This window comes from Ornithorhynchus anatinus, chromosome 21 (genome assembly GCF_004115215.2).
Source record: "Ornithorhynchus anatinus isolate Pmale09 chromosome 21, mOrnAna1.pri.v4, whole genome shotgun sequence".
Lineage (NCBI taxonomy): Eukaryota > Metazoa > Chordata > Mammalia > Monotremata > Ornithorhynchidae > Ornithorhynchus > Ornithorhynchus anatinus.
This window is the reverse complement of record NC_041748.1, coordinates 5,281,844-5,306,923: the sequence shown is the minus strand read 5'-3', so window position 1 is coordinate 5,306,923 and position 25,080 is coordinate 5,281,844. Positions and strand designations below refer to the sequence as shown.

The 25,080-nt window shown below is 58.3% G+C and overlaps 1 protein-coding gene and 1 non-coding gene across 2 annotated transcripts in view; both read left to right on the top strand.

The window, feature by feature from the left end:
- Nucleotides 1-21,656, top strand: part of TRANK1 (tetratricopeptide repeat and ankyrin repeat containing 1) — a 51,366-nt gene extending 29,710 nt beyond the window's left edge. The window contains exons 15-25 of the mRNA XM_029049160.2: nucleotides 1,029-1,228; nucleotides 1,962-2,099; nucleotides 4,813-4,956; nucleotides 5,638-5,794; nucleotides 6,795-6,883; nucleotides 9,116-9,219; nucleotides 9,333-9,465; nucleotides 11,292-11,437; nucleotides 14,859-17,887; nucleotides 19,271-19,369; nucleotides 20,591-21,656. Of these exons, the coding sequence (XP_028904993.1) occupies nucleotides 1,029-1,228; nucleotides 1,962-2,099; nucleotides 4,813-4,956; nucleotides 5,638-5,794; nucleotides 6,795-6,883; nucleotides 9,116-9,219; nucleotides 9,333-9,465; nucleotides 11,292-11,437; nucleotides 14,859-17,887; nucleotides 19,271-19,369; nucleotides 20,591-20,685 (4,334 nt within the window). The 3' untranslated portion in view covers nucleotides 20,686-21,656. The remainder of the gene's footprint in view (nucleotides 1-1,028; nucleotides 1,229-1,961; nucleotides 2,100-4,812; nucleotides 4,957-5,637; nucleotides 5,795-6,794; nucleotides 6,884-9,115; nucleotides 9,220-9,332; nucleotides 9,466-11,291; nucleotides 11,438-14,858; nucleotides 17,888-19,270; nucleotides 19,370-20,590) is intronic.
- A 966-nt stretch (nucleotides 21,657-22,622) lies between these two features.
- Nucleotides 22,623-22,760, top strand: LOC114806218. The gene has a single exon (XR_003754254.1). It is a non-coding gene; the product is annotated as a small nucleolar RNA SNORA7 (small nucleolar RNA).
- The last annotated feature ends 2,320 nt before the right edge of the window (nucleotides 22,761-25,080 follow it).

The window sequence follows — 25,080 nt, the reverse complement described above, 5'->3', positions numbered from 1 at the left end:
CGAGGGCTTACTAGGCGCCAAGCACCGGGGTAGATACAAGTTAATCAGGTCGGACACAGTCCCCGTCCCCCAAGGGGCTCGCGGGCTCTGTCCCCGTTTTACAGATGAGGGGACCGAGGCCCAGGGAAGGGACGCCACTTGCCCGAGGTCACACACGGACGATTGGCGGGGCTGGGATTAGAACCCGTGACCTTCCGACTCGCAGGCCCGGGCTCTATCCGCTACGCTACGCTGCTTCTCTGGGAGGAAGGTATCCCTAAACCCATCCCCATTCGGTCCCATGCCCATCCTGGCAGTAAACTTCCCGGGCACTCCGAGCATGGCCTAGGAAGGGAGTTTGCTTTTGATTTTTGGTGGTTTTTTTCCCAACGGATCTTGGTAAGCACTTGCTACGTGCCAGGCTCTGTAGTGAGCACGGGGGTAAATACGTGATGATTAAGTTGGGCGTAATTTTGGACCACACAGGGCTCATAGTCTAAGGAGGAAGGAGAATGTTGGCAGTATCATGGCAGTGGATCAGGTGGCAGAAACAGGAACAGAAGGCTCAAATGGATTCCCTTAAGGAATGGGAGTGTCAGAAGGAGAGTTAAGAAGGGAAATATTTCTAAGCCCATCCCCGTTCAGTCGCACGCCCCTCCTAGTAGTAGGCTTCCTGCTGGACGGTCTCCCCTGTCCAACAGTCAGACGGACGGAAGGTGGGAAGGTTTGGCTGGGCTCTGCTCCTCCCTGTAGTTGGTTGGCACGACTCTGGCCCGTTGGGCCGAACTTGCGTTTGGCCAGCGTAAACGTGGCCTCCATCAGGGTGAAGGTGATCTAGCTGGAGTCTTGAAGACCATCGAGGGCCTCCGCGGGCTCTTCCCTCCCCGTTCCTCAGCTGTGTGATTTCCGTACGCGTCGAGGCAGAAACCGCTTCTCTGCAAAACAACACACCCAGCATCAAGCGCTTAGTACGGTGCTCTGCACATAGTAAGCGCTCAATAAATACCATTCAACGAATTCTTCTGACACGGCTTTCCGTTCCGTTGTAGGAATTTTAAATTTGGCTTCCGGGGTGGTGGACCTGCTCCAATTCTATTTCCCGGAATCCTTCGATCGTCTGCCCCGGGACATCGGCCTCTTCGATGGCCCCAAGCCCACCGTCTTAGAGTCGTGCAGCGTCAGCGACTTGGCCATTTTGTTAAGAGGCAACAAGAGGAAGACGCAACCCATCGAGTTCGGGGCCCACCAGGTTGGTCCGGCGTTTAGAGGAAGGGGTTCGGCAGGCCCTGTCTGGGAAATAGAATAACCGGGTCTCGGAGAGTTTCTCTCTCACCCGAGGTGATTGAGGCTGGGGGATTCGGGGAGTCACCTCGGACCCAGTCAGTCGTGTTTACTGCGCGCTTACTTTGTGCAGAGCCCCGTACTAGGCGCTCGGGAGAGTACAGTACAACAATAAACAGACACATTCCCTGTCTATCCCTGAAGGGGTCTGGTGAGGCCATCTCAACACCGATAAATGTGGCCAGAGGCAGTAATGATCTTGGTCTTGCATCTCCATTGTCCTCGTCCTTCTTTTTTTTTATGACATCTCTTTAAGCGCTGACTATGCGCCAGGCAATCGGTCAGGAAACTGATTAGCGCTTAGGAGAGCACAGCATAACAGAATCGGTAGAACGTTCCCTGCCCTCGACGAGTTTACGAAGCCCAGGCTATTCAGGCTGGACCCGGTCCGTATCCCACATGAGGCTCCCGGTCCTAATCCCCATTTTCCGGATTAGGTGACTGGGGGCCAGAGAAGAGAAGAGACTTTTTCGGGGTCACACAGCAGACAAGTGGCGGAGCTGGGATTAGAACCCAGGTCCTTCTTACTCCCAGTCCCGTGCTCTGTCCACTAGCCCACGCTGCTTTCGGTCTCCTTCGGGACCCCAGGTCGAGAAAGGACTGTTCCGAGGGGGCTTTCCAGCTGTTGGCATTCCTTGCAGGTGATCTTGGTGGCCAACGAAATGGCCAAGGAGAAGATTCCGGAGGAACTAGGGTTGGCGTTGGTGCTGACGATTTATGAAGCCAAAGGCTTGGAGTTTGACGACGTTCTCCTGTACAACTTCTTCACCGACTCCGAGGTATTTCGGGTGGGGACTGGAAACACGGGCTGCTTCAACCCTTTCTCCCTAAAGCAGTGATAATAATTTGTGACGTTTGTTAAGTCGATGCTATGTGCCGGGCACTGTACTAAGCGCTGGGGTAGGTGCAAGCTAATCAGGTTGGACACAGCCCCTGTCCCACCTGGGGCTCACAGTCTTAATCCCCATGTTACAGATGAGGGAACCGAGGCACGGAGAAGTCGAGTGACTTGCTCAGGGTCACACAGTAGGCGAGTGGTGGAATCGGGATCAGAAGACAGGTCCCTCTGACTCCCGGGCCGGGGCTGTATCCGCTAGGCCGCTCTGCCTCTAAGCAGGGTAACCTTGGGTGGTCTCCGACCCCCGGACTGATGAGGATGATGGCCTGTGCCCACGGGTGTCTGTGGGGTGTGGGACAGGGAGAGGAGTTTATCCTTTTCCTGCCCACCAGCCCTCTTAGAGCGGTATTTTCCACCTTGTTGCTGTAATCGACTCCCAGCCATTCGTAATCCCCTAGGAGAACCCTAAAAGCGGTCAGTTAGTAATGTACATCCAGTTCGGGGAGGAAGCAGGGCCAGGACCGGGTAGAGGTGGACACCCTCTCCCGGAAGGCACGGGGAAGGGATTCTGAGCCACTGGGTCAGGTGCCCGCAGAGGCCCCGGCGAGAGCCGCCTCATGCCCCGGAGCAGAGCTTCTTCCCCCGTGCCTTTCCCACGGTTTGGGGTCTTGGGGTTACGACGAAAACTGAGACAAGCGGGTGAAAGCAAAGGTAACGTTGGGTGGAAGTACGTTCCGCTTGAAAAGAAAGAAAAGGCTCGTGGATGACCATAACTAGCAGGGTCGGATCCTTGTAGGGTGGTCCTGTTTCCGTGGGGGGGACGAGGGGCTGACGTGACAGGAAGAGCCTGCCACCTGCCCGTGTGCACGGTGCGGGATGGTTGACCACAAAACGCCGCCTTGGTCCGCTTCCTCAGAAAGCGTGCGGCACTGTGGGAGCGGCAGCTCGGTCCGGCCGAGGTCCTGGACGCTGGGCCTGCCTAGTAGATTTCCCGGTTTCTCGATGGCCTCAAAGCCAAAGAAACACTCGGGGCTCCAATCCTGCCCCCACCCTCCACCTTTTATGGTATTTCTTAAACACTTAATACGTGTCGGGGGGTATTGAGCACCGGGGTAGATCCCAATAATCGGGTTGGATACAGTCCACGTCCCACACGGGGCTCACACTCTTCATCCCCATTTTACAGATGAGGTAAGTGGGACTAGAGAAGTGAAGTCACTTGCCCACAGTCGCACAGCAGACAAGTGTTGGGAGTGGGATTAGAACCCAGGTCCTTCCGACCCTCAGGCCTGGATTCTATCCACCAGGCCACACTGGGAATCCATCTGGTATCATCCGTTGCCTGCTTCCTACCTCCTCGAGGGTGGAGGAGCGCATTAGATTGTAAGCTGGGTGTGGGCGGGGAATGGGCCCCCGTTGGACTTCCTGGAATCAATCGGTCGGAATGCCGCACTGAACTCCCGGGAGAGGACGAGCGTTAAAGACCGTGCCTTTCCTTCAGGTGGTCGGTGAATCCCTTCGCTACTGCCGGTACCAGAGCTGTTTTGACGGTACATAACTCAGCACCGCTTGAGGGAGCCTATTTAGAATAATGATAATAATAATGCCGGTATTTGTTAAGCGCTTACTATGTGCAGAGCACCGTTCTAAGCGCTGGGGTAGACACAGGGGAATCGGGTCGTCCCACGTGGGGCTCACAGTCTTGATCCCCGTTTTACAGATGAGGGAACTGAGGCCCAGAGAAGTGAAGTGACTCGCCCCCAATCACACAGCTGACGAGTGGCCGAGCCGGGATTCGAACCCATGACCTCTGACTCCAGAGCCCGTGCTCTTTCCACCGAGCCATGCTGCTTCTTTAAGGGGTTCTGTCTCCCTGGGCTGACAGCAGGAGACCTCCACGGTCACGGGGAGAGGGGGAGAGGGGGCGCAGGTCCTAGAACTGACCTCCCGTCAGGGAGTCTCAGAGGCCCACCTCACTACTGTCCTACTACAACCCAGCCTGCACACTTTGCTCCTCTAATGCCAACCTAGGCAGCGCGCCTCCATCTCGTCTATCTCACCGCCGACCTCTCGGCCACGTCCTGCCTCCGATCTGGAACACCCTCCTTCCTCATAGCCAACAGTGACTCTCCCCACCGCCTTCAAAGCCTTAATGGAGGGACGTCTCCTCCAAGAGGCCTTCCCTGACTAAGCCCTCCTTTCCTCTTTTCCCACCCTGTTCTGCGTCACCCTGACGTGCTCCCGTTATTCACCACCCCTGGCCCCACAGCACTTGGGCACATATCTGTAATTTATTTCTTTATATTCATGCCTGTCTCCCCCCTAAACTGTAAGCTAACTGTGGGCAGGGAACGTGTCTGTTCATTGTTGTAGTGTACTCTCCCAAGCGCTTAGTACAGTGCTCTGCACTCAGTAAGTGCTCAGTAAATACAGTTAACTGACGGAGTGGCCTCAGTTGTACTCCGGGTCACCCCCCCTTCCTGGGTCCGGTGGCCGTCCGACGCGCAGTCCTTTGCTGCTGCCTGCGATGGCCTGTCCTCTCGCCTCTCCCCCTGCCTCCTGGCTCTGACCGGGGTCGATGGGAAACGTCCGGGGTCGAGCGTACGGAGGGTGGGGCTGGAGTCTTCCCTTTCTTTGTTCCCATCGTCGCGTAGGCTTACAAGGAGTGGAAGATCATTTCTTCATTCACCCCTTCACCCCACGTGACGGAAGAGAACAAACCGATAATCGAAGTGGCCCTGGAAAAGAGAATGGCCTCTCCGAGCCGGGCCCTCGGAATCAACGCCGAGATGTACAAGGTGAGCCGGGCCTCGGGCCGAACCGGCTTTAGCCTGAACTCCCGAACACGGCCCCTCCCCTCCGGGTCTCTCCCCTCCCTCCCGCCATGTCTCCCCAGGACTCCACCTCAACGAGGGTTGGTCCCCCAGGAAGGGGGCGTGGGGAGGAAGGGGTCGGGGCGCCGCAGCCGTGACGGGCGAGTCGGGGCCGGTGGGCGGAGGACACGCGTCCTTTACCGGAGGAGCGAGCGGGGTCCTCCCCGGCTGGCAAAAGCCTGGCTCCGTGTGGGTCCCAGGGGAGGGGTCCTCTTAAATCAGAGTACGTGCCGGGCCAGAGAGGGGCCTCCGACTCCGTGGACGGAAGCGTAATCATGATAATGATGATGATGGTACTTGTCAAGCGCCTACTATGTGCCAAGCACTGTTCGAAGCACTGGGGGGGGGGACACAAGGCAATCAGGTTGTCGCGCGTGGGACTCACAGTCTTAATCCCCGTGTTACAGATGAGGTAACTGAGGCCCAGAGAAGTGAAGTGATTTGCCCGAAGTCACACAGCTGACAAGTGGCGGAGCCGGGATTAGAACCCGTGACTTCTGATTCCCAAGCCCTTTCCAGTTATGTGGGTCCGTCTGCTCGGAACCCCTGCCTCTGACCCTGAATGGAGTAATGTTTCTTTCGCTCCGTCCCCCGTTTCTGCTCCAGTTGCTTAATGGGGAGCTGAAGCAGTTGTACACGGCCATCACCCGAGCCCGGGTCAACCTGTGGATCTTCGATGAAAACCGAGACAAGCGGGCCCCCGCTTTTAAATACTTCATCAAGAGGGAGTTCGTCCAAGTCGTCAAGACCGACGAAAACAAAGGTAAGGTCGGATGGACGTGCGTTCTGCTTGAAAAGAGAGAAAACGCTCGCGGATGACCCTAGCTAGCAGGATCGGATCCTGTAGGCCGGTCCTGTTTCCACATTGTCCTGGTCTTGGGTCACTTGATGAGGTCATCAGGCATCCCGGAGAATCAGCTGGACTGTGGTCCGTCTTTTCCTTTCCTCCCCTTCCCTCTCCTTCCCCCTTTTTCACTTCCCTCCCTCCCTCTTTGGTAAACACTTTGTGCCAGGCACCATACTAAGTGCAGGGTTAGATACAAATTAATCAGGTTGGACACAGTCCCTGTCCCACACTGGGGCTCACAGTCTTAATCCCCATTTTACTGATGAGGGAACCGAGGCCCAGAGAAGCGAAGCGATTTGCCTTAGGTCACACGGCAGACAAGTGGCGGAGCTGTGATTTGAACCCAGGTCTTCCTGACTCCCTGGCCCGCGCTGTAGCCACCGGGCCACGGTGCCTCTCTGTCCTCATTGTGGTGCCTACTCACCGAACCTCCGGGGCCGGGGGAACGTCAGCTCAGAACCACTCTCCGTCTCTCCCCGCTCCCGACTTCCTCCTACCGGGACGTCGGGTGCTGGGCGGAAGCAGCTGCCGCTTCTGCGACCCTTCACACCACCCCCGTCCTGTTGGGCCCGGACAGGAGATGTCATTTAATATGCATTGTACTAAGGGCTAAGTACACTGTACTAGGTGCTTGGGAGAGTCCAATACAGGAGAGTCGATAGACGTAGGCACCCCGCCCCCCCCCCCCCCAGGAGCGTACAGTCTCCGGGGACCGTCAGGAGGAGCGGCTGCCACAGGGTTAGAGCACCCCGGCCGTTTCCCCGAAAGGCCCCTTACCTCCGGGGGTCCCCCGAGTCGCTCTCCGCCCCCACCGGAGCCCGGCCCCCCTCACTTCCTCGAGACCCCCGTGCGGACCGGGATCGGCGCGGCCCCATTGGCTGTTCGGAAACAGACGTGCCCCTTCCTTCGTTTTCAGACTTCGACGACAGCATGTTCGTGAAGACGTCCACCCCTCAAGAGTGGATTGCGCAAGGGGATTACTACGCCAAGCACCAGTGCTGGAAGGTGTCGCCCCCTGCCCCTTTCTGGACCCCCCCCGCCCCCTACCCCTGGGCGTCTGGAGCGGGAGGCAGGAGGAACAGGGCTTCTTTTCGCCATTGTTTTTGTTTTTACGCTACTCGTTAAGCGCTTACTATGTGCCGGGCACTGTACTGAATGCTGAGGTAGACACAAGTTAAGCAGGTTGGACGCAGGCCCTGTCCCCACAGGGGGCTCACCGTCTCAATCTCCACGTTACAGACGAGGTAACTGAAGCCCAGAGAACTGAAGTGACTTTCCCAAGGTCCCACAGCGGAACCCAGGCCTTTCTGACTCCCAGGCCGCTGCTCTACCCACCAGGCCACGCTGGTTCTCAATGTTCTGCGTAACGCTGAGCTCCTGGCTCCTTTTGTGCAGAGGGAGCGGATCCGGAGCCCGAATCGTTTGGAGGTGTGGGTCGGGGTGGGGCGCGGCACCCTTGAAGTACTCCCCGAGGGCAGTGTTTGTGAGCACTGTTTTCTAGTCGTAATAGTAGTTAACTGTGTTGTTCGTTAAGAACCTTTTCTGTGCCGGGCACTGTACTAAGCGCTGAGGTAGACAGAATATAATCTGGTTGGACACGAGGAGCTCACAGTTAAGTGGGAGGGAGGACAGGTATTTCATCCCCGTTCTACAGACGAGGGGACGGAGGACCGATCGGTGGCATTTTTGAGCACTTACTTTGTGTAGAGCACTGGATTAAGCGCTTGAGGGAGTACAACAGAATTAGCAAGCAGGTTTCCTGCCCATCACTTCATTCAGTGGTATTTATTGAGAGCTCTCTGTGTGGAGAGTACTGTACTGAGCGGTTGGAAAAGTAAACAGACACATTTCCTGCCCACAGCGAGCTTTCAGTCTAAAGAGTGGGGCTTACAGGCTAGACAGTGTGTTCCTTGTTTCCCATTTCAGATGCCTGAACGCTGAATTTGCTTTTCCTTGCTTGATAAGACCTGGGAATTGGGCGAAGGAGGCATTTGGAACATTGGATTTGTGAAAAACACACATTTCTTGTGGCACGTGTGGGCCAGAATTTCTCTTCCGTCCACCCCACATCGTGGTTGGAGGGAGTACCAGCAGCAAGCCTGGAGTTGGTTGCTATTTCCCTAGATGGGTGGCAGCAAACAGGCACGGGCCTTTGAAAGGTGCTCTTCCTTTCTACGAGCGTGCTTGGGAAATCTCCTGCTGACCGGAGAAGTTAAGGGACTTGCCCAAGGCCACACAACAGGCAAAGGGTGGAGTCCTTCTGACTCTCAGGCCAGTGTTCCTTCCAGTAGGTCAGGAAACTTATTTGAGCTTTAGGGTGTGGACCGGTAAGTTACAGCCTTGTGGCGTGCCACTTGTCAGCTGTGTGACCGTGAGCAAGTCACTTCACCTCTCCGTGCCTCAGTTACCTCATCTGGAAAATGGGGATTAACCGTGAGCCTCACGTGGCCCAACCTGACTACCCTGTATCTTCCCCAGCGCTTAGAACAGTGCTCTGCACCTAGTAAGCGCTTAACAAATACCAACATTATTATTATTCCTCTCTCCCGTTGGCGTGGGGGAGAAACAATTGACGGGTGTTTCTCTCACTGGTCAGAAACTAAACGTGGAGGCGACGGCTTTTTTTCCTCTAAGGGATTAAAAACCACGGCTGATTATCAACCGTATTTATTGAGCGCTTCTACTGTGTGCGGGGCACTTTACTAAGCGCTCGGGAGAGTACAAACGATAGTATAGAGACGCGTTCCCCGCTCACAGTGAACTTACAGTCCAGAGGACAAGCTTAGAGTCTAAGAAGCTGGACTCAGAGGACTTTTTACATGTTGTAACGTTTAGTTATCTTGTTAGCTCTTTTTTTATTATATTCGTATCCTCCCCCCCCCCACACACACACCTGGATGTGGTGGCTGAAGCTTAGTTGTGGCATCTTTTAAGCTTTCCTCCGTGCCAAGCACCGTCCTAAGCACTGGGGTAGATACAAGCGTAAGCCAATCGGACACGGTTCGCATTAGAAGGGGAAACAAGCCATTTCGTCCTCATTTTACAGATGAGGAAACAGGACCCAAAACCGACGCAACTTGCCCAGGGTCACGCAGCGGGCAAATGGGAGAGTCGGGATTAGAACCCAGGCTCCCAAACCCCCAGGTCCTGGGCCCCGCCACTTCTCCGAGGACCGCGGTAGGCTCTCCCTCCCCGGGACCCCTCCGAACGCCCAGAGGGCCGTCTCCTGTCTTTCAGGTGGCGGCCAAGTGTTACCAGAAGGGAGGAGCGTTGGAGAAGGAGAAGCTGGCACTTGCCCACAACGCGGTGCTGAACGTCAAGTCGAAGAAAATCAGCCTCAAGTAAGAGGGCGGGGTGAGGCCGGCTTGAGGCTAGGCCTCTGGCGAGGACCTCGGTTCGGCCTTGTGTCCCCCTCCCCGGGTCACGCTGAAATCATGTCTCCTTTGCCTTGAAGGGGGAAGCAGATGGAGTACTTGGAATTGGCTAAGACCTATTTGGAGTGTGGCGAACCTAAACTGTCTCTGAAGTGCCTGAGCTACGCCAAGGAGTTTCAGCTGTCGGCCCAGCTGTGCGAAAGGCTGGGGAAGGTACGGGTTGAAAGACGAAGACCCTCCCCACCGGTGGGACAGCTGGTATCCATTGAGCGCTTACCGCCTGCAGAGCACTGTACTAGGCGCTTGGGAAAGGGCAGCGTAGCGGAGTTGGTGGGCACGTTCCCCGCTCACAAGGAGTGTGCGGCTTAGACGGGGAGAGAGACGTTAACGTAACTATATTATGGATATGTACTGAGGCTTCTTGAGTGCAGAGTACTGTCTTAAGCACTTGAGAGAGTACGGCATAATGGAGTCGTCAGACACGTTTCCCTCCCCACGATGAGCTGACAGTGTAGAGGGGAGACAGACATTAATGTATTACGGATACGTATGTAAGGGCTGTGGGGCCGAAGGCAGGGTGAATAAAACCGAGGGCGCTGCAGAAGGGAGTGGGAGAAGAGGAGAGGAGGCCTAGTCTTGGAGGAGTAAGGCTTTGAAGCGGGGTGGGAGAGTGATGATCTGTCGGATGCGAAGGGGGAGGGCCTTCGAGGCCAGAGGCGAAGAGTCGGCGGCGAGACGGACGAGATGAAGGTCTAGGTTAGCACTGAAGGAGTGAAGTTTGCGGGCTGGGTTGGAGTAGGAGAGCAGCCAAGTGAGGTAGGAGGAGGCAAGGGGATTCAGTGCTGTAAAGGGGGTGGTGAGGAGTATCGCAGGTTGTTTCCACCTGCAGGGAGAGAGGAAGGCCAGGGCCCAGGTGTGTCTGGGGCCTTCGTACGTTCTGCCGAGAGCCCTGCTCAGTTGGGAGGTTCAGGCCCTGTTGCCTGTTCCGCACTGGGCACCAGCCTGGGCTCTTGAGGCCGTGTGGTCAGAGCAAAAGAACCGGCCTTAGCCCCCCCGAGGAATTTACGGAAGCTTGGTCGGTGGGGTCTCCGTTTAAAGCCGGTGCCCCTCGGCTTCGGTCTGGGACCCGCGGAGCCTGGAACGGCTTTCCCGGCCCGCCAAGCCTCCAGAGGAGGAAGGCTGGACTCGCTGGGAAGGGGAGCGTGTGACCAGGAAGAAGGGGAGACCTAGGACACCCAGAAGTTCACAAGTCATTGCTGGGGGGGATATGAGAGATTCCTCAAGCCCCTAGCCCTCATTTTTCTCTCTGCTTCCACCCTCTTCCTCTTACCTTCTCCCCTTCTGCTCCCACCCTCTCTCCCCTCCCTTCTGCCCTCACTCCCACATCTTCCCCCACTCCCATCTCTTCTTCCCCCTCCCACCCACCCTCTTTAACCCCCTTCACCTTTTTCTCCACTCTCTCCACCTTCTTCTCCCCCTCTCCCACCCCCCTATTCTCCTATCCCACTCTCCCACCGCAATTCTCCCCCTTTCCTTCCCTCTTCCCCCCTTCCCCTTCTTCTCCTCCCTTCTCCCCCTCACCTCCCTCTTCTCCCCCCTTCTCCAGCTCTCGTGTTCTCCATCCTGTTCTCTCCTCTCTCCCACTCTCTTTTCTCTCTCTTCCACCCTCTTCTTCTCCAGCCTCCTCTCCCCTCTGTCCTATCCCGTCATCCCCTATCCCTCTCTCCCCCATTCTCCCTCTCACCTCCCTCTCCTCCCCCCTTCCCTCCCTATTCTTCTCTCCCCCACCCTTCTCCCTTCTCTTTTCTTTCCCCTCACCCTCTCTCTTCTCCTCACTCTCTCTCCTCCTTTCATTCTCCTCCTCCTGGAGTCAGGAATAGAGTAAAACCCTCCCAACTAAGGAGCCGGTCAGGCAAGTTCCCGTTCTGCGTCGTCCGAGTGAGTTTCCCTGGGCCTGCCACTCGCTCGGGGCTGGGAAAGGTGTAATCGACTAAAACCTTTGGAGGAGTGAAATGTGGATAACCTTCGGTCTGCCCTAGATGAAAGATGCCGCCTATTTCTATAAGCGAAGCCAGTGCTTCAAAGATGCCGCGAGGTGTTTTGAGCAAGTTCGGGAATTCGATCTAGCCCTCAAGATGTACTGCCAGGCGGAAATGTTTGAGGAAGCCGCGGTGGCGGTGGAAAAGTGAGTGACGTTCTTCTTTCCCCCCTCTCCTCTTCGTTCTCTTCCCTCTCGCGCTTGGCTTTGGCTCGGTTATTAGGACCACTCCGGCTCTAGAGGTGAAACCTGGACTTCGGGTGTGCTGTTTTTTCTTCCCTTTTTGGGGTATTTTTTAAGCACTTAATACGTGCCGGGCCGTGTACTAAGATTTAGGATAGCTCCAAGCTAGTCGAGCTGGACACGATCCCTGTCCAACGCAGGACTAACGGTCTCAATCACCATTTTCCAGGGAGAACGGGTATTTAACACCCATTTTACAGTTGAGGAGATTGAGGCGCAGAAAAGTCAAGCAGTTGGCCGAGCCAGGATTAGAACCCAGGCCCTCAGACTCCTCAGGCCCATGCTCTTTCCACTAGGCCATGCTGCTTCTCCGGCGGTAAGTTCCACTGCCGTAGCGCCGCCTACCCTTTGAGTGACCCGTGCCTGCGGCCCCTGAAAACGTTACCGTGGATGCGCTGGAGGGGGTAGGACGAGCCGGTGCCGGTTGGCCGACTCATTCTCTGGTGCCCGGGGAATTTAGGCGCCGTACCATTCGCCTGACCGAGGCCCACTTCCGACCTTTCATACCTTTGGGACCCGGGGCGGCAGATTTGGTTTCCGTCTGTGTGTAATTCACTCGTCCCTCGTAAGGCCACAGGCAAAAAACTCCCCCGTCAGCTGGTTTGAGGATTCAAGTGGTGAGGCAGTGTGGCCTACTGGATAGAGCCCAGGCCCGGGAGTCAGAAAGACCCGGGTCCTAATCCCGGCTCTGCCATTTGTCTCCCGTGGTGTCTTGGGCGAGTCATGCCGAAGTGTACGTTCCAAGCTCTTAGTACAGTGCTCCGCACCTAGTAAGCGCTCAATAAATGCCGTTGAATGAGTGAATCAATACTATCGAATAAATGAATGAATTTCACTTCTCAGAGCCTCAGACGCATCATCTGTAAAATGGGGATTAAGACCGGGAGCTCCATGTGGGACGAGGATGGTGTCCATCCTGGTTAAATTGTAACTCTCTGGATATACAGCGTGACTTGGTCGAAAGAGCGTGGGTTTGGGAGTCGGAGGTCGTGAGTTCTAATCTCGGCTCCCCCACTTTGGCCAAGTCACTTAACTTCTCTGTGCCTCCGTTACCTCATCCGTAAAATGGGGATTAAGACCGAGCCCCACGTGGGACAACCGGATTACCTTGTATCTACCCCAGCACCTAGAACAGTGTTTGGCACATAGTAAGCCCTTAACAAATACCATCATTGTTATTATTATTATACATACCAGAACGACTAAGGAAGAGCAAGGAGCAAACATTCTGGAGAAAGTATGTCCGTAGAGTCGTCTGGCCGGATACAACCCGGCGACGTTTGATGATGATGACCCCGGCCCTTAGAACAGCGCTTGGCACGTAGAAAGCGATTGATTGATTGACTGAAATAGAGCTACATGTCCCTCTTGGCCAGGTGAGGGTGTGACCTGCCCTGATCAAACATAATATTGGCTGAACACCCGATGTGGCCGTTTAGGCTGTGTCCCTCTTATCGATCAACGGTATTTATTGAGCGCTCACCGTGTGCGCAGCACTCAACCAAGCGCTTGGGCAAGCGCAGTGCAACAGAGTTGGTACGACTCCTGAATGATGCTAATGATAATAGTAGTAATTATAATCGTAACTGTGGTATTTGTTAAGCACTTACTCTGTTCCAGGCGTTGTATAGCCAGTCGGATTGGACACACAGTCCCTGTCCCACATGGGGGCCCGCGGTCTTAATCCCCATTTTACCGCTGAGGAAACTGAGGCACGAAGATGAGAAGTGACTCGCCCAGGGTCACGCAGCAGACCAGTGGGGGAGCCGGGATCAGAGCCAGATCCTTCTGACTCCCAGACCCGTACTGTATCTACTGGGCGCCACGCTGTTTAGACTGTGAGCCCTACGTGGGCCAGGGACCGTGTCCAACCTGATGACCGTGTCTCTTCTCCGCCGCTTAGAACGGTGCCTGGCACGCAGTGAGTGCTTAATAAATAGCTTAATGTGAATTATTATCATCAATTGAGTACTCAGTAATATCTATCGAACGCTATTTCTGCCCAGAGCAGGGTACTAAGTGTCCGGGAGGGTCCGATAGAGTCGGCAGACGTGATCCCTGCCCCCGGGAAGTCGACGGTCGGACGGGAGAGACAGACACTAAAACAAATGCCAGGCGCCGTCCAAGACGGCCAGATCGTCTCCGTCCTCCAGATCTGCGTTTTCGGGGGTTGACGTCTCATAGACCAACGTAGGTTTGCTGCTGTTTGTTTCCCGAGTCACTGTTTTGTCACCGAGCGGAGCTCGATTCGTAACTGAGCTGAATGAGATGGCAGTGGGCAGTCGTTCCGATTTAGAAGAAAATGACTCACCGCAGGCATTTCTCGGTGATCGTGACGTTGCCTTCCTGGAGGGGCTACGGGTCACCCGGTCCTCTACCCGCCGGGATCCGTCCCTTCTGAAAGCCCCGTGCTTTTGGCTTCCCACTTGAGGAGAGTAGTAGCCCGGTGAGCTTAGGAATGGGTGTGAGATGCTAATGATAATAGTAATAACGAATAATAATGATAATAGTAGCATCTGTTGAGAGCTCACCATGCGCCAGGCACCGTACCAGGCGCCGGGGTGGATTGGAGCAAATCGGGTCGGACGGAGCCCCCGTCCCGCCTGGGGCTCACAGTCTTAACCCCCGTTTTACAGATGAGGTCACCGAGGCAGAGAGAAGCGAAGCGACTTGGCCCAGGTCACACGGCCGACCGGTGACGGAGCCGGGATTAGGTCCCGGGTCCTTCCGACTCCCAGGCCCGTGCTCTAGCCACTAGGCCACGCCGCTTCTCTTTATCGCTCTCCTCTGGGACGACAAACGGAGGTGGATCACTCCCTCGAGGGTAGTTATCGAGAGCTTGGGGGAGTGCAGGGCAGCGGAGTGAGTCGCCGAGTCCCCTGCCCACAACGAGCTTACAGTCTTGGGGGGTGGCGGGGGAGAGAGAGAGAGAGAGGGTGGGAGCGACGGGGGAGACAGAGAGCGTATGTGCGTGTGTTCGTCCGGGGGGCTCGTGATCCCGGCCCACTCCTCGGGAAATAGCGGCCGGTCGGTGTCACCATTTGTCCGCGGTTAAGCGCCCGCTACGTGCCGGGCACCGTTCAGAGAGCTGGGGTAGATGGAAGCTAATCGGGTCGGACCCGGTCCCCGCCCCGCACGGGGCTGGCAATCCCAATCCCCGTTTTCCAGACGGGGCCCCCGAGGCCCAGGGAAGTGACGTGACTCGCCGAGGGTCACCCGGCGGACGGGCGGAGCGGCGGGGCCGGAACCGGGACCCCGGTCCTCCCGCCTCCCGGGCCCGTGCTCGCTCCACTGAGCCGGGCCGCGTCTCGTTGTTCCGGTCCAGGTACGAGAGGATCCTCGGGGCCGAGGACCCGGCGGCCCCCAAACTGTCCTACTCGGCCAGCCAGTTCTACCTAGAAGCGGCCGCCAAGTACCTGAGCGCCAACAAGATCCCGGAGATGATGGGGGCGCTGTCCAACCTGGACCGGGAGGACCAGCTGGTCTTCCTCAAGTCCCGGAAGCGCCCGACGGAGGCGGCGGACCTGTTGAGGCGGGACGGCCGGGAGGAGGAGGCGGCCCAGCTGATGAGGCAGCACGGCTTCCTGCTGGAGGCGGCCCGGCTCACGCCCCGCCCGGACTTCCGGGCCTCGTGCCTGCTGGGGGCCGCCCGGCGCCTCGTGGCCGGGCCCGGGGAGGCGGAGGAGACGGAGGCCGTCCTGAGGGAGGCGCTGGAGCTGTCGGAGCAGACGGGGCAGCGGGCCGGCGTGGCCGAGGCGCTCTTCCTGCAGGGGGTCCTCCGGAGGGACCCGGCCCGGCTGCGAGACGCCTTCTCCCGGTTCCTGCGCCTCAACCGCTACGCGGGCGGGGTGGAGGCCCTGTACCACGCCGCGGCCCTGGGCGAGGCCGACGGGGCCCGGCTCCTGGCCCTGGGGCCCGGGGGCCTGGAGGCCCTCCTCGACCTCGCCCGGGCCCTCCGGCGGGCCTCCACCAACGCCGAGAAGGCCACGGTCAAGTCCTGCTTCGACTTCTTCGGCCTCTCGCGGGCGGACCCCGGCCACGGCCCGGCCCCCCCGACCGAGCCGGGCCCCTTCCTCGGGGTCCTGCCGGACGTGGACGCCGGCCCGAGGGGCCGGGAGGCCGGGGACCGCCGGGTCCTGGTCCTGCACAAGCACCTGCTGGGCCGGCTGTGCGCCATCGGGCGGGGCCTGCTGAGGCAGAGGGTCCCGGAGGCCTGCCCCAAATACCTCGTCGGCCTGAGCTGCCCGGACGCCCGCTGCCCGGACTTCCACCGGCCCCTGCGGCGCCCCGAGGCCCGGGCCGCCCTGCACGCCAAGATGCACCGCGTGGCCGTCGGCGGCCTGCTGCTCGAAGCCAAGCGCGTGTTCCCCCGGGCCCTGGCCGAGGAGCTGGCCGAGGTGGACGCCCTGCTGGCCGGGGAGGCGGACGAGGCCTGCCGCTCCCTCCTGGACGCCGTCTTCCCCGGGCCCTTCCACCCGAGGGTCCTGTCGGAGAGCCCGGCGGCCTGCGCGGAGCTGCTGGGGCCCGGGCCCCGCTCCCTCAAGCCCCTGCGGGTGGCCCTGAAGGAGCACGTCCGCGGCCGGTTCCGCCGCGAGAGGGCACGGAGCCGGCGGGAGTCGACGGACCTCTGGCTGGCCGCCATGCGGGCCGCGGCGCTCTCGTCGGGCTACCCCCAGGAGCTGGAGCGGCTGCTCCACCAGGAGGAGGAGGATTACAACCGGGAGCTCAAGGCCCTGGGGGCCGGGGAGGGGAGGGCCCGGGGCCGCGGGGCCGGGGGCGAGGCGGGGGGGAGGCCGGCCAAGGGGCCGGAGGGCCGGTTCGGCATGCTGGCGCCCGACAGGTACGACGGGAGCGCGGAGCGGGCCCACCTGTCCTTCATCCGGCTGCTGGAGAACTCCCTGGAGCGGCTGTACGGGCGGCGCGACCCCGAGGGCTCCAAGCGGCTCTTCTTCCGCTTCCTCAACGTACTGGTCCGCCGCTGCGCGGAGCCCCCGATGATGCCCGGCGTCGGGAACGCGCTGGCGCTGCTGGAGTTCCAGTTCGTCCACTGCGCGGCCGTCCTGGCCCGCCTCTGGCCGGGCGCCGTCCTGTGCCTGCCCCAGGGCTACCTGGCCCTGGTGCACCACTGGGGCCACCTGTTCGGCGGGCCGGACCGAGAGGCGGGCGGCGCCTTCTTCTCCGTCCTCCGCGACTACAGGCCCAAGGACCCCGGCCGGGCCGCCCGGGCCTTCCGCTTCCACCTGTCCTACCTGGCCGGCGTCCTCTGCGGGGCCGAGAACCCGGGCTTCGACGTCCTGCTGGACGCCTTCGGGGAGCCGGGCCGCGTGGCCTCGGGCGAGGCGGAGCGGGCCACCGTGCTCTGCCTGGCCATGCTGGTCAACGCCGACGAGGTCCTGCAGCCGCGGTGCAAGCCCGTCCTTTTCCGCCACTTCCCGGAGATCGAGGCCAAGCTGCGCCTCTTCCGGCACGCGCGGCCGGACCTGGTGCCCGCCCGGCTGGTCCGGCTGGTGGACCGGGTCCAGGCCGCCTCGGACGTCGGGGCCGTGGCCGAGGCCCTGCAGGACCTGCTCCTGGAGCGGGACGGGGAGCGCCTGGTGGACTGCCGCTGGCGCGGGGACGGGCCCCCCCCCGGCCGGGGCCTGCGCTGCGAGGCCGTCAGCCTGGCCCGGCTGGGCCGCCTGGACCCCCTGCGGGGCCCGGCCGGGCCCGAGGCCGACTACGAGCGGGACGAGCCCGCGGAGGAGCGGGAGGACCCCCTGGCCGCCATCCTGTCCCAGAAGCGCCTCAGGGAGCTCCGGCAGGCCTCCGCCCGGCGCCGGCTGAGGCGGGTCTGCCTGGTGGTCTCCCTGTGCGTCCGCTGGAGGCGGGGCGCCCGCCCCCACCCGGAGCCCGGCGCCGACGAGGCCCGGGCCCCCGGGCCCCCCGGCCCCTTCTTCAAGCGGGCCGACGTCGACCGCACTCAGTGCGACCTGTGCGGGGTCCGGTTCGGCCGGGGGCCCGAGGACCTCCTGGGTCCGGCCGGGGCCCCCGAGGGCGAGGCGGGGGCGGGGCCGCCGGGCCGGGGCGGGGCCCGGGCCGCCGGCCCGACGACCTACGAGGAGCACGTCCGCCTGGAGGAGCATCGGAGCAAGCTCCTGGCCTACGGGGGGTACCAGGCGCTGCTGGCCGGTCGGGTGGCCCCGGCCGTGGAGGAGGGCGAGCGGCTGGTGAGGGACATGGAGCAGAGCCTCTGGGTCGGGGGCCACCTGGGCTCCAAGGAGCAGAGCAACATGATGCGGAGGAAGGTGCAGGAGAACATCAGGAGGATCTCAGACACCGCGGAGGACCTCTACAAGAGAAAAGCCTGGGCCGACGGTAGGTAGGGACCGCCCCCCCCCCCCCCCCCCCCCGCGCCGTCTCCCGCACGCCTCGCCGGCGGGAACCGGGGACGGGCGGTCGGTCCGTCGTATTTAGTGAGCGCCTCCCGGGTGCACAGCAGCGTGCCGAGCGCTCGGAAGAGCGCCGCGGAACGGGAAACGGACACGTTCCCTGCCCGCGGCGAGCTTACGGTCTAGAGGGGGACGGGCGGGGGGGGCGCGCCTGCTAATTCGGCCGCGTAGGCCTCCCCCGGCGCCCGGTACGGGACCCCGCCCGCGGTTCCGTACACGCCGTCGGTCGACCGGCCTCTCGCGCGGTCGGAGGCGGGAGAGCGCACCGCGCTATCTCCGTGGGTTTCGCCCCGCGGCGGGTGCTCGTCCCGGGTTAGTTTAGACGTTTCCCACTCGCTCGTCCGCCCTCCAGACCGTAAGCTCGTGCGGGGCGGGGGGCGGCGGGGAGAGGTGGGAGGGGGCGGGCGTCCCGTTGGTCACAGCGGGAGTTGGGGAAACTGGGAGTCAGAGGACGTGGGTTCTAATTCCGGGTCCGCCACTTGTCTGCCGTGCGAGCTCGGGAAAGTCACCGCACTTCTCGGCGCCTCGGTTACTTCGTCCCCAAAATGGCGATTATGACTGTGAACCCCACGGGGGGCAGGGACCGTGTCCGACCTGGTTAGCTTGTATCTACCCAAGCGCTTAGAACGGCGCTCGGCGGATGACGGGCGCTTAACGGACACCACAGTCATTATCACTGTTATTATTAACGGTGACGGCGAGTCCTAGCGGCCTGGGGCAGCCACTCTTGGCGGGGGGGGTCGGGTTTTAACGGTATCGTTTAAGCGCTTCAGCGTGCCAGGCGCTGTACCACGCGCTGGGATAGATACTAATTAATCGGGTTGGACACCGTCCGTGTCCCGCTTGGGGCTCACAGTCTTAATCCCCCCCCCCCCCCCCATTTTGGAGATAAAGTAGCTTCTTAGGGACGGAGAAGGGAAGACCAGGAGCGTGAGATGGTTTATTCCAAACCGTGTGATCGATTCTCAGGGGGTCCCGGTGCCGCTGTAAGAAGGGGACTACTAGATGATTAGCCCCCATCAGAGAATTACTCCCGTTCTGAATTTTTCTTCCTTTTTTTATGGTATCCGTTAGGCTCTTCCTCCACGCCGGGCACTGAACTAAGCGCTGGGGTAGAGAGCGGCTACTCGGGTCGAACACGGGCCCTGTCCCGCGTGGGGCTTCGCAGCTCTATTCCCCATTTTGCGGGTGAGGCGGCGGAGGCCTCGAGAAGCCAAGCGGCTTGCCCCGGGTCACGCGGCGGCCGAGTGGCGGGGCCGGGGGTGAGAACCCAGGTCTAACGAGGGTGTCTCTGCTTCGTCCTCCGCAGCGGAGGACACCATGGTGAGCCTGGTTCGTGCGTTGATGGCGTCGGTTGAGGATGCCCGGGAGTGGCTGGAGAAGACGGAGGTGTGGCTGAAAGAGGAAGGTCAGTAGGAACTTCGATTTTTTGCGCTCCGGGGCGGAGCCGTGTGGGAACACTCGGGATTAATGCCCCCGGCGATCTTTCCCGCCTCGGCTCCTCTCCTGGCTCATCGTCTGTTGGGGGCGTCGCCCTGGGCACGCCTGACTTTGTGCAGAGCACTGTACTAAACGCTTGGGAGAGTGCAATGTGACACTGTGACAGGCACGTGCCCTCCCCACAACAAGCTTCCAGGCTAGATGGGGAGACGGACATTGATAAAACGAAGTAAAAGACAGATGTGTAGATGAGCGCTCTGGGGCCGGGACGGGGATAATGATGATGATGATGATGATGTTGGTATTTGTTAAGTGCTTACTATGTGCCAAGCACTGTTCTAAGCGCTGAGGTAGATACAAGGTTATCAGGTTGTCCCACGTGGGGCTCACAGTCTTAGTCCCCATTTTGCAGATGAGGTAACGGAGGCACAGAGAAGCCAAGTGACTTGCACAGAGGCACACCGCTGACGGGTGGCAGAGCCGGGATTCGAACCCACAGGCTCTTACTCCCAAGCCCGTGCTCTTTCCACTAAGCCGCGAAAGGGGCAAGTCAGGGAGACGCAGAAGGGAGTGAGAGAAGAGGAAAGGAGGGATTAGTCGGGGAAGGCCTCTTGGAGGAGATGTGCCCCCCAATAAGACTTCGAAGCCGGGGAGAGTACTGTCTGCCAACCGTTCCAGGCCCGAGATCGTAAGCTCATCGCGGACAGGGAACGCGTCTACCGACTCTGTTGTATTCTCCTCTCCCGAGTGCTGATTACAGTGCTCTGCACGCAGTAAGCGCTCAATAAATACCACTGACGGATCCCTGCCCTTATGGAGTTTATAATCTAATGTCTGTCTCCCCCTCTAGACCGTAAGCACGTTGTGGGGAGGGAACGTGTCTGCCAACTCTGTTGTACTGTCCTCTCCCGAGCGCTTAGTACAGTTTCCGCACACAGTAAGCACTTAATAATACCGTGGGGGGGGGGGGGGGGCTCCTTAAAGGGCCGAGGCAGTGATTACGAGTGGATTTTATTTTTTTTTTTGGAAGTCAGATTTTCCCAGGACCACACTCTGACCCCGCGGTCCGGGCTGGGGAAAGGCTTCCCTGTGAGATGGAAGATACCGATTAAATAACGGCCGCGGAGCGGCGAGGAGCCACGGCTTCGTGCTTCCCGAGCCTTTTTTTTTAATGTCCCCTTTTCAATAGGCATTGCCCAGGAAAATGAGTTTGAAAACGAAGACTTCGGGGAGCTGTGCACTAAAAGGCGCTGGAGAAAACGTGGGAAGCCCCGCCGATATTAATGTCTAGACCGTCGTTGATTTCCCACACCCGGCGCCCATTCCAGTGGATGGATGACAGCAGCCTGGGAGGGGGCGGGCGACAGTGGAGGCAGCAGCCGCCAAAAACACGTGGGGCCGAAAAGAGCGGTTCGGCCCACCTTCTCTCTCACTTCTTCTCTCTCGCCGTCAGAAGTTCCGTTGCGTCTCTCCGGCTGTTTCGGGGGAAGCCGACGGCCCACGGGCCCCGAGGTTCTGTGAGCGTCCCGGAGGGTGACGTGTTAGGGTCGGGGGCCCGGGTGAGCGGCGGGGGCGGCGGAGATGCCCCCCGGGACGGTGCTTGGAATCAGGCTCCTGGGTGAGGCCCGCTTGTGGACGGGGGACCTTCCTGTAGCCGGGGACAGGGGAGCGTGGGCCGTCCGATCGCCGGATCCGTCCTCGTCTGGTGACGTCGCTGCTTCTCGGCGGGGTCGGTGGCCCTCCGATGCAGGGAGGAGAGCCCCCCCCCCCCCCAGTCAGGTGCCAGGGGCGGGGAGGTTGGCAACGGTAACGCCGTCCTCCGGTTGACCCTGCCTATCCCGTCAGTGCCCTCCTGAGTCCCTCCCCTCCGACACTTGCAAGGTAAACATCTCTCTTGGTCTTTCTCACCGATCTCGTTTTCCTCAGTGCCCCCACCGGCCGAAGAACACACTCTGTTCCGGGGTACGTTCTGATATCGTCGGCATTCAGAAAAATACCCGTCCTTCCGCTCGTAGTTAAGATGCGTGGGTTGGGGCCCGAACCGACCCACGACCACGCAATTCCCATCGGACCCCCTCGCCGCGACCGGTGTCCGGGCACCCTACGCTGCCCTAGCTGGGCTTCCTGCCGCCTCTGTAGAATCAGAAAACCCAGGTGTCGATAATTTTTACTTCGCAGGTTTTTATAGAGTTTGTTGACCAGAAATCTTGCTCTATCAATTCTGTTTTTAATAAAGTCAAATGGTTTCCGTTTTAGCCTGGCACCATCCGATCATCACCTTGCGATCCGATCGTAGAAGAGTGCCTGCTGGGTTCTCGGGAAGAGGGGGAGGCTTTTCCAAGGAAGGGAAAGCGGGTGGGAGGATTGGAATCTGGATACTTCAGGATGCTTCATTCATTCAATAGTATTTATTGAGCGTTTACTATGTGCAGAGCACTGTACCGAGCGCTTGGAATATATAATTCGCCACAGAGACGATCCCTGCCCAATGACGGGCTTACAATCCAATCGGGGGAGACAGACAGACAAAAACAATAGCGATAAATAGAATCAAGGGGATGTACATCTCAATCAACAAAATAAATAGGGTAATAAAGATATATACAAATGAGCGGACGAGCACAGTGCTGAGGGGAGGGGAAGGGAGAGGGGGAGGAGCAGAGGGAAAGGGGGGAGAAGGGGACTTAGGTGAGGGGCGGTGAAGGGGGGGCAGAGAGGGAGCAGAGGGAAAAGGGGAAGCTCGGTGTGGGAAGGCCTCCTGGAGGAGGTGAGCTCTCAGTAGGGCTTTGAAGAGGGCAAGAGAGGTAGTTTGGCGGAGGTGAGGAGGGAGGGCATTTTAGGTTAAGTTGAAGTGACGGCGTTCAGATGGTTTTTCCCACCAGGGAAATAGTTACAGCATCATCAATCAATTAATCAATAGCATTGCTTGAGCCCTTATACAGCTTGGCTCAGTGGATAGAGCCCGGGCCCGGGAGTCAGAAGGACCCGGTTTCTAATCCTGGCTCTGCTGTGTGTCTGCCGGGTGACCTTGAGCAAGTCACCTCACTTCTCCGGGCCTCAGTTACCTCATCCGTGAAATGGAGATGAAGAGCGTGAGCCCCGTGTGGGACAAACTGTGTCCAACCTGATTAACTTGTATCTTCTCCGGCGCTCAGACCTGTGCTCGGCACAGAGTAAGTGCTTAACGAGCGCCGTTAACATCATTGTCACTATTACGGTCTCCCCTCTCAGGGTGGCACCTGGAGAGTTTCCAGTCCTCTACCAGCCTCGACTACGGGAGGGAGAGTCAAGCAGAGCCTTGTCCATTCCATTCCTAGCTTGGGCAGTGGCTAGCGAACGGAAGGCCGTCTGCTCCAAGTCAAAACCTACCTGTGCTGGGCAGCAGTGGCGTGGGAGAGAGTCAAGGGCGGATACTCCCGTTTTCCGCACGGAAGGAGGCAGTGCTGAACCACTTCTGTATTTTTACCGAGAAAACTCTACGGATCCACCACCGGAACGATGGCAGACGGAGGTGGGGCCTTCTGGGAGGGATGTGTCCACGGTGTCGCTGTGGGTCGGAAACGACTCGACGGCATAAGACAAGATCACAGTCTAGAAGGGTTGCGGTAGTGATGTCGGTGTTTGTTAAGCGCTTACTGTGTGCCGAGCACTGTTCTGAGCGCTGGAGTTACCCTCTGCGGGGCTCGGGAGGAGGGAAGAAATGGTAGGTCTCGCACAGCTCCCGGACGAGAAGCTATCTGGGGTTCGAATTGCCAGCATCCTTTCTTGGAAGAAGGCCCTGGGTTCTCATCCTGACTCCACCACGTGTCCACTGGGTGACCTCGGGCAAGTCACCTCACTTCTCTGGGCCTCAGTTGACTCATCTGTAAAATGGAGATTAAGACTGGGAGCCCCATGTGGGACAGAGACTGAGCTTGAGTCTACCCCCAGCGCTTCGGTACAGTGCCCGGCACAAAGTAAGTGCTGAAAAAGGTGGGATTCAAAAGATTAACGGCTCTCGTACGTTCAGTGACTTTGGGTGGGAGAGGTCCGGGGGGATTTTAATGCACTGATGGTGTTTATTGAGCGTATACTTGTGCAGAGCAGTGTACTCGGCGCTTGGGAGAGTACAATCCAGCAGGGCTGGCGGACACATTTTAGGTGTATCATCTTCCCCTCTACCATTTCACCCTTCCTCACTGCGTTATTGTGCTGAAATGGAACTCTCTTAGTGTGGGCAGAAAATATACCTATTTATTGTTATACTGTACTCGCCCAAGCACTCAGTACAGTGTTTTGCACACAATAAGTGCTCCATAAAGACAGATGAATGAAGGAATGAACTCTAACGAGCTCGTGGCTCTCAGGACTTTGTGGGGCTTTGGGAAGTTTCTGACTCCCCCCGAGCACCTCGTTCCTTGTGCAGGGTCATTTTACTGAGAGCTTGAACTATCCAGAAGAGAAAGGCACCGTACACTCCAAGCGCTTAGTACAGTGCTCTGCACATAGTAAGCGCGCAATACGATTGAATGAATCTGCCCTCGGGGAGCTTGTGATTCAATACCGGAATTGGACTTTGCTTTTTGGGGGGTTTTTTTGCATGGTATTTGTTAAGGTGTCAGTAAGAAGCGCTCAGGTGAGTACAAGCTATCACTGGAACGCTCTGTATACATGTTCCCCTCTAGATTGTAAGCTCAGTGTGGGTAATAATAATAATAATAATGATGGTATCTGTTAAGCGCTTACCATGTGCCAAGCACTATTCGAAGCGTTGGGATAGATACAAGGTAATTAGGTTGTCCCACGTGGAGCTCACACTCTTAATCCTCCTTTTACAGCTGAGTTAACTGAGGCACAGAGAAGTGAAGTGACTTGCCCAAAGTCACACAGCTGACAAGGGGCGGAGAGGAGGATTAGAACCCATGACCTCTGACTCTCAATCCCATGCTCTGTCCACTAAACCACGCTGCTTAATGTAGGGAATGGGTCTTCCACCTCAGTTATAGTGTATTCTCCCAAGTGCTTAGTACAGTGCTTTGCCCAGTAAGCGCTCAATTAAAACAGTCGACTGATTCCCTGACTCCAAGGAGCTTACAGCCTAGAGGGGGAGGCAGATATTAATTCCATTCATTCATATTCATTCATTCTTTCAATCGTATTTATTGAGCACTCACTGCGTGCCGAGCACTGTACTAAGCGCTTGGAAAGTACAGTTCAGCAACAGATAGAGGCAATCCCTACCCGACAACGGGCTCACAGTCTAGAAGGGGGGAGACAGACATCAAAACAAGTAAACAGCCATGAATAGCATCAATATAAATAAATAGAAGTATAGACATACACAGCATTAATAAAATTAATAGAATAATGAATATGTACACATATATACACAAGTGCTGTGGGGCAGGGAGGCGGGTAGACCACAGGGAGGGAATCAGGTTGCTGGGGAGGGGAGGAGGAGCAGAGGGAAAGGGGGCTTAATCTGGAGTTTAATGAACGCCTACAGAGTACAGAGCACCCAACAGAGTGTAACAGACATGATCTCTGCCCTTGAGGAGCTTACGTTTAATGGGAAAGATAAGCAGGAAGACCCAAATTGCTTAGACACTAGGGACAGGGTGGAAAAACTCAGATATACAGAGCTAAAAATTTTTTTAAAAAAATGAACCGATGCCACTGGTAAGTGCTAAGGAGGCTGTT